This window comes from Lepisosteus platostomus, chromosome 13 (assembly GCF_059453375.1).
Source record: "Lepisosteus platostomus isolate fLepPlt1 chromosome 13, fLepPlt1.hap1, whole genome shotgun sequence".
Taxonomy (NCBI): domain Eukaryota; kingdom Metazoa; phylum Chordata; class Actinopteri; order Semionotiformes; family Lepisosteidae; genus Lepisosteus; species Lepisosteus platostomus.
The window spans coordinates 31,763,204-31,770,512 of record NC_142623.1 but is presented as its reverse complement, the minus strand read 5'-3'; the positions used below and the strand labels follow the sequence as shown (position 1 = coordinate 31,770,512).

Here is a 7,309-nt window from a genome sequence, read left to right as displayed (position 1 = left end):
CTTTTCCATAGAGTACTCCCATCCCAGAACTTGTTATAATCATTAACTTATAGTTTCCAGAAGTTTGCCCAACCTGCCTTCCCAGAGTGTCAGCAATGTTAGAAATGAGAGGACGGCCATGTGTCTCAGCTAGCCAGTTTGGTAGTTTTATAGTTGTAGTTCTTGAAGGAAACCAGGGTATCAACAACATGGCTGGGCATCTTGTTCCACACTCCCACCACCCTTTGTGTAAGGCTGTGCCTCCTGTCCTGCCTGAAGGATCTCATCCAGCTGTTTCTTGAAGAAAGCCAGGGTTCTTGGCCTCAGCAATGTGGCTGGACAGCTCATTCCACACTCTCCCAGCCCTTAATATACATAAAAATGCAGCAGAGCAACTTGTTCCAGAGAAGACTCCCCAGCACCACAGTACAGAAGCGTGATCATTTCCAGTCCTAATCCACCCAACCTCACTTGTACTAGTAACTTGTTAGTTTCACTGTTGTCCTGGTCTGACGCCATCAAACCCCTTCGTAATCTCCTCTGAGGGAGACAAGAGGACTCAGTTTGGAGCTCTGGCACTGGCCCTGCCTCTGACTCACTGCTGGCTGAAAGGCAAAGGCCAGACGCCACAACAGTGGCTATCAGCCAGGCTGACACAAGTGCTACAAGATTAGGATTGACTCAGCACTGCTGCGATCTGGAGGTGAACTGTTTCGAGTCGTGGGTGAACGCCCTGCACGCTACAGGTTGGGTTGAGGATTTGGATGATGCTGGGCAGGGGGAGAGCTCAAGGGGGGCTCTTGGCGTGGCTAAGGACTGTCGACAGAGCCCTGAGGCTCTCACAAACAGAAATGGTTGCTGGGTGGGTCAGGGTTCCAAACAGCGAAGTCCACAGGCTGAACAAGGCGCCTTGGAAACCTTTCTTATTCATCTTTGCTCCTCAACATAAGAGCCATGTGTGCTTTTTTATAAATGGAAACAAAACTCTCCCCTCAAAAATGAGAAGGTTGCAGCATGTAGCATATCATCCTGCAACTCACAGCCCCACTGAAGCCCAGCAGGTGTGAGCCTGGCCAGTACCTGGATGGGAGACCGACTGGGAAAAAACTAAGGCTGCTGCTGGAAGAGGTGTTAGTGGGGCCAGCAGGGGGCGCTCACCCTTCGGTCTCTGTGGGTCCTAAATCCCCCAGTATAGTGACATGGACACTATACCATAAAAAGGCACAGTCCTTCGCATGAGACGTAAAACCAAGGTCCTGACTCTCTGTGGTCATTAAAAATCCCAGGGAGTTTCTCAGAAAGAGTAGGAGTGTAACCCCAGCATCCTGGCCAAATTTCCCCCTGGCCTTTACCAGTCCTGGCCTCCTAATAATCCCCATCTCTGAACTGGCTTCATCACTCTGTTCTCCTCCCCACTGATAGCTGGTGTGTGGTGAGAGTACTGGTGCACTCTGGCTGCCATCGCATCATCCAGATGGGGCTGCGCACTGGTGGTGGTGGGGATCCCCACTACCTGTAAAGCGCTTTGAGTGGAGTGTCCAGAAGAACACTATATAAGTGTAACTTATTATTATGTAACAGCCAAAATGTTGTGTCTGTTTTCTTTTATTTTCAGCATGGAATAAACCTTCACCTGTTCCTATGTATATGTAGCATGTGGCACCATAATTAGCATTGCTGCCTCACAGCTCTGAGGCCCCGGGTTCATTTCCTGGGGTGCTGTCTGTGTGGAGTTTGCATGTTCTCTCTACATTCATGTGGGTTTGGTCCAGTTTCCTCCCACAATCCAAAAAGCAGGTTAATTGGCTTCTGGAAAAATTGGCCCTGTTGTGAGTGTGTGCGCGTTTGGGTCTGTGTGGCTGTGGAGTTGAGTGGTGTCCTGTCCAAGGTGTACCCTGCCTTGCTTTCTGGGACAGACTTTGGTTCCCCTGCAAACCCGAAGTGGGCTGGTCAGAAAGTGGAAGGATAGTATATATATCTAAGTCACAGTTCTGGGTTGTGATTTTGCAAAGGCTTTTTAAAATGATGATTATGAAAAACAATTACAATTAAATTTCAGATCAGGAAAATCAACCAAGAAGACAAACCTTAAGAAGTCTGTAAGTCATTCTTACAAGAACTGAAAGTTGCACATCATTCTTGGGTGTCATGATACCTTGTGATTATAATATTTTCTAGTTTGCAATGATCTGTTACACTTTACATTTCCATCGACTGGCAAATTAACAAGAAAGGACTCCAGCTCCCGGCTTGAGGGGCTCTGCACCCCTGCAGTTTTGGGGGGCAGGGAAACTAAATGTACCATGTCCTCTCTGCACTGCCAAACCTCTCACCCGCCCTGTGCCCGCTGTGGGCGCTCCCCTACAGTACAGACAGCCAGCCGACCAGAGACACCAGGCCTGCTGCAGGCAGATCGTCCTTGCAGAACTGAGCTGTGCCGGAGCCGCTGTGCTGGGCCCCCTGCACGGAAACTCCCCTCGAAAGAATTTTCTACGTATCGTCCGCTGCTCCGGTCCACGGGCCCCGCGGCACCTCATCTGGCCCGAACCGGTCCTTCCACGCGTCACTGAAGGAAGCCACGGGGGGAAAACGGGGAGGGGGGGGGCGGAGGCCCTAGGCCGTCCCCGGCGGCCTGCCCTCCACTTCGTTGAGGAAGTCCTGGTCGGGGTAGATGAGGAAGCCGGTGAAGAGGCTGTCGGTCCAGTAGGGGTCGAAGAAGAGCCCGTTCTGCTCCGAGTAGAAGATCTGCAGCCACACCTCGTCGCCGCGCTGCAGCCGCAGCACGGTGGAGCCCGAGGCCACGTCGTGGTTGCCCGTGTTGGCGTCGAAGGTCCTGATCCTGTACTGCCCGTTGTGCACCAGCCCGATGGCCAGGTGCTTGTTGGCCAGGGTGATGTCGTAGGTGAAGTAGTAGACGCCGGGGATGGCGCAGACGAACTTGCCGTCGCTGGTGTTGTAGTGGCCGCCCTCGTTCAGCAGCACCCGGTCAAACTGGATGGGCAGCCGCTCCTTGGGGTAGCTCTTGGACACGGCCACCGAGAAGGCCGAGCGGGCCAGGGTGGCGCCGCACAGGCAGCCCCCCGGCAGCCCGGCCCCGCCGCTGTCTCCCGCCTCGCCCTTGGCCCCGCCGGCCCCCGCCGGCCCCCGATCGCCGCGGGGGCCCTTCTTGCCGCCGGGTCCCGCCTTCCCCACCACGCCCTGACGCCCCTTCAGGCCAGGCTTCCCAGAGTTCCCTGGCCGCCCCTGTGCCCCTGCAAGAAGAGACGCGCGTCACTGATCTCCCCGGGAGGGGCTCTGAGGATGGGGGGCGGGGGGTTCCTGAAGACCACAGCAGGCACCTCAGAGCTGAGCGAGCCCAGTTCCACAGGCGCTGTGATCTGGTTGGGATTTATAGGGATCCTCTCACGAGAAACCAATCAACACAATAGGAAATCAGGCATCCTTCCCCGGCCAGGCCTCTTGTCCTGGTCAGGGATGGTCCTGGAATTAAGATGGCTTCAACCGTCAGGAGCCTCACGCGCGAAGGAGGAGCTCAAGTCCAGACTGGAGGCTCAGGCTCGTCAGTATGGATCGACCGGGAGCGATCTGGGGTCGGACCAGAGAGCATTTAACTGCCCCCAGGACTGAAAGCCCCCCCCCAGCAATGCTGGTCCCCAGCTGTACAACTGGTTGGACTGGTGCAGCTGCAGTAAAGTACCTCACTTAACAGGTACAACAGAGTCGGACCCACAACCTGTGGGCCATGAGTCCAAAAAGCTTGCCCACGATGCTCATATATAATTAATGAAGCACATAAGTGAAAAAATTCAGAAACCTTAAAGGTAAATTGTAAAGTTTTTAACATGCTACTCCAGGCTATGTAACTCTTGGATTCCCGCTGCATTTTTAAATGTGAGTTGTCTCAGACAGAAGCCTGGGTTAATTGCAGTGATCAGCGCTGTGGCCCCTTGCTGATATGCAAACAAACATACCTCGTGTCTGAGCCTGGCACAGCCCCCAGAGTCTGAGACAGTGTACACCCACCCCCCCAGAGGAAGAAAACACGGCTGCTCGAGGCCAAAAGGCTCAGTGCGCAGTCTTTCTGCTTGAGCTGTCATCATCTGATGACCACCCATCACCTACCTGCCACTTCTTCCTGCTAAGGGGTGCAGCAACCTGGGACGTATACCAGAGGCACAGGGCTCTGGGCAGGACAACCATCTCAGTGGGAGGCCAGTCCATTGCATGGCACTCACACGCACACGCACATGCATGTACACACACATGGGTAACTGAGAATTAACCCAGCCAGCATATCTGGCAAATGGGCAGATACCAGAGCTCCTGCTCCAAACCGGGAGAGAACATGCAGACTCCGCACGGATGGATCATCCTTGTCTCGAATTACAGATCCCATAGTCTGCTACTCCAAACACATGTACCATGGGTTTCCAGGACTTAGGCAGGTGCAAAATGAAGGAAACAGCCCAGGGGTGGGGGGGCAGATTTCGTCCCGGGAGACCCACAATTCCTCCCTCCTCACCTCTCTCCCCTTTCTCTCCCTTGTCCCCGTCTTTCCCGTCCTTGCCATCCTTGCCCGGGAAGCCCATCCTCCCGATGGTTCCTGTGACCCCTGGAGCTCCGGGCACGCCGGGGGGCCCCGGGGGCCCGGGCAGGCTGCAGGCCAGCTGGGAGGAGTCGATGGTGAGCACCTTGCTCTTCCTGCTGGCCGTGCTCACGATCTGATGGGCTGCTAAGGGCAGCAGGCAGGCCAGCACGACGGGGCACAGCATCATGGGAGCTGCGGCAGGAGACGGGCAAGTCACTGAAACACACAGAACGGTCTCGGCGCAAGCAACAGATCACAGCAAGCACACTGACCGCCCGGCGCTGCTCCTGTGCTGCCCCCTGCTGCTTATTCCTGAGAACTAGCTCAAGGAAGTTCTGTGCTCAGTTTGCTAAATGAACGAGATTGTTTTATGTCCTGCTTTGCTGGACAAACGCGCACAGATCTCTCCCTCTCACACACCCAGGACGATTCACTCGCGCTGAAAGATGAAGAGGTGGCCGAGCTCAGCCGCTTGCTCCCAGAGATCTCCAGGAGGGGGTTACGCGCTGAGAAGTGACGTGATGCTACAGGTATTTTAAAGACACATTGTTCAAATAACACAAGACGTCATTCCGAACAGAGCGGGCGCTCTGTAAATTGAAAATACAACGTGTCTCTCGGCAGAGCAGGAAATAATATAAATAAATGCATGAAACGCTTTATAGGCGATTCTCTAAGCAAAGAGTTGTGGGACCGTGTTGTTGAAGTTGGCATCGTGGCTTCTTTCAAGAAACACACCGTTTAGACACCCTGATGAACTATTTAGCCATAAGTACAGTATGTGGGTAACAACTACAACACCCGAATGAGTTATGTGTGCTAAATGCCGAAAACATACCGCTTCCTAGCAAATATTTGCTAGGAAATATATTCTACGCACGTTCCGTAGAATACAATGTTCAATTCGAGCGGATCTGTCGAACACACTCGAGTCCGTGAAGACAGGGATGCTCCATGCGATATTACCCTGTGGAGTTTCAAAAGAAAGCTCTTCTTCACGTCCCGCGCGGAGCCCAAGTGTGAGCTTGGTTGCACTGAGGCGCAACGTTAAGTGTGCAAAAAATAAAACCCTTTTAGTACGAAACAGAACATGAGCAGAAAAGACCTTGCATGAACGTTCCGCTTGTGAAAGTCAAAACTAAGCTGCGTCCTGAAGCTGGAGACCAATAGGCTACATACCTCACCAGTCCTGTCCACAGATTATACAACAGCGCGGGACTGCGGCGGAGCGGTCAACCTTTCACCTGGTTAAGTTGTTAGTTGTTGCAGCTCTGAATTAAAAAAATAAATAAGATGAGGATCCTTGCGGGCTAGAGGCAAGCCCTGAAACCGTTTTGGAGAAAGCAAAGCCCGGGCGCCCCTTTTACGCATAGACAGGGAGGGGAGAGAGGCGCTCTCGTTCCTACGGGTCCGGTTCTGCAAAGCACAAATGTTAAACGCCAACCTCCGAATAGCAACCCTAACCCCTCTCCTGGCTTTTTTTTATATTATTATAATTACGTTGCCTTCTTGCCAGCAAATACTTTCAACATTATGCAACAGCTCAGTGCTGTTCCGAGCCTTTAGGGGATTGGAAATTATGATTGTAGAATAGAAACCGCATGTACTGGTAAAGGGAACAATATCCGAGTTAAGAATGCCTCAGTTTTATCATTAAAACGCCCATCTGCGATTTAGCGTATTATTATTATCCCATCTATTTAAGTCAGTGTCTCTGCGCGTAGCTAGATCCAGCCAAATTGAATACAAGACGATGGAAATCGTGTCATCTACGATTTTTGTTTAAAACTCACAAATATATTTATTTCAAATCGTTGGTGATGAGCTTGTTCTACACACATTTTGGACACGCTCAGTTTGAGCGAAACGATCGTCCTTGACGATGGACGACAAGGACACCTCACGGGCAGCGTGTAAACGCGACCTCATGGACCCAAATCCGGAGTTCACACCCGGAAACTACCCGAGCTGTCGTTTCTGGTGGGTAAGAATAAATAACACGGGGGTAAAAAGAGAAGCAACTGCGAAGGGACATCGCCAGACCCAGAAAGCTGGAATTAATTGACTCAGCTGGAAAGAGAAATTCACCAGATGTCTGTCAAGAGGTTCGCAGGGCTTTCGGAAACCTAGCCAAGGAAAGATTTAGGGGAAAAAAAACATCTGGAGGAAAAAAAAAACGTCTTCTATTCTGAGAACCGGTCTTAAACACGTCTTAGACAAAGACGAGAGAGTTCGTTCCACTTTAAGCTTCGTTTTCTATAGATGCAACTTCGCCCACACCGAAAAGGGGCTCCGGTGTTACAGTGGACTGAGCACCATCCGTACTCCAGCTCAGGCGACCAGGCTGCCCTCTCGTCCTGGCAGACAGCGGTGACGTGGCGGGCTCCGGGCTCCGGGCTCCGGGCTCGGGAGCGGCAGGCCGGCGCTGAGCGGCAGAACCGCGCGTCTCCGCCGGGTCCGCAGGTGCGCGCCGCCCTGTGTGTGTAACTCGCTTGCACAAGGGGGGAAAAAGGCCCCATGTCGCTTACTGACCATCGCTTTCTGCCCGGGGAAGCAACCCGCGTCAGAGAGCTGATCATCATAAATGCAGCCGTCCTTGTTCCGCCTCACTTCTGCGAAGTTCACACTTATTTTACTGTCGGGTGTCACGGCCGCTTCAAGAGACAGGCCGCGCTCTTCCGCTAGAAATGCACTCTTAGCTAAACGTTTTACAAAAAATAAAAGTTAAATAACCACACAAGC

General features: G+C 52.6%; 1 protein-coding gene across 2 annotated transcripts; it reads right to left on the bottom strand.

Moving 5' to 3' along the window:
- Window positions 1–1,975: 1,975 nt before the first annotated feature.
- c1qtnf2 (C1q and TNF related 2) lies at window positions 1,976–7,222 on the bottom strand. 2 transcript variants are annotated; one of them, XM_088604144.1, is made up of 3 exons: window positions 5,747–7,222; window positions 4,502–4,783; window positions 1,976–3,230 (listed from the first exon to the last, which is right to left on the bottom strand). In XM_088604144.1, exons 2-3 carry the CDS (start codon window positions 4,752–4,754, stop codon window positions 2,593–2,595), a joined length of 891 nt encoding a protein of 296 aa, XP_088460270.1. In that variant the 5' UTR covers window positions 4,755–4,783; window positions 5,747–7,222; the 3' UTR covers window positions 1,976–2,592. The 2 variants fall into 2 exon arrangements, with proteins under 2 accessions (XP_088460270.1, XP_088460269.1); XM_088604143.1 differs by having other exon boundaries at window positions 4,502–4,759.
- Between the last annotated feature and the right edge of the window lie 87 nt (window positions 7,223–7,309).

What these genes read in the sequence shown, in the direction of transcription:
- c1qtnf2 (XM_088604144.1), bottom strand. Translation starts at nt 4,754, where the DNA reads ATGATGCTGTGCCCCGTCGTGCTGGCCTGCCTGCTGCCCTTAGCAGCC. An exon ending in GGGAGAGAAAGGGGAGAGAG is followed by an intron (nt 3,231 to 4,501) that starts GTGAGGAGGGAG and finishes CTCTTCTTGCAG; the next exon opens with GGGCACAGGGGCGGCCAGGG.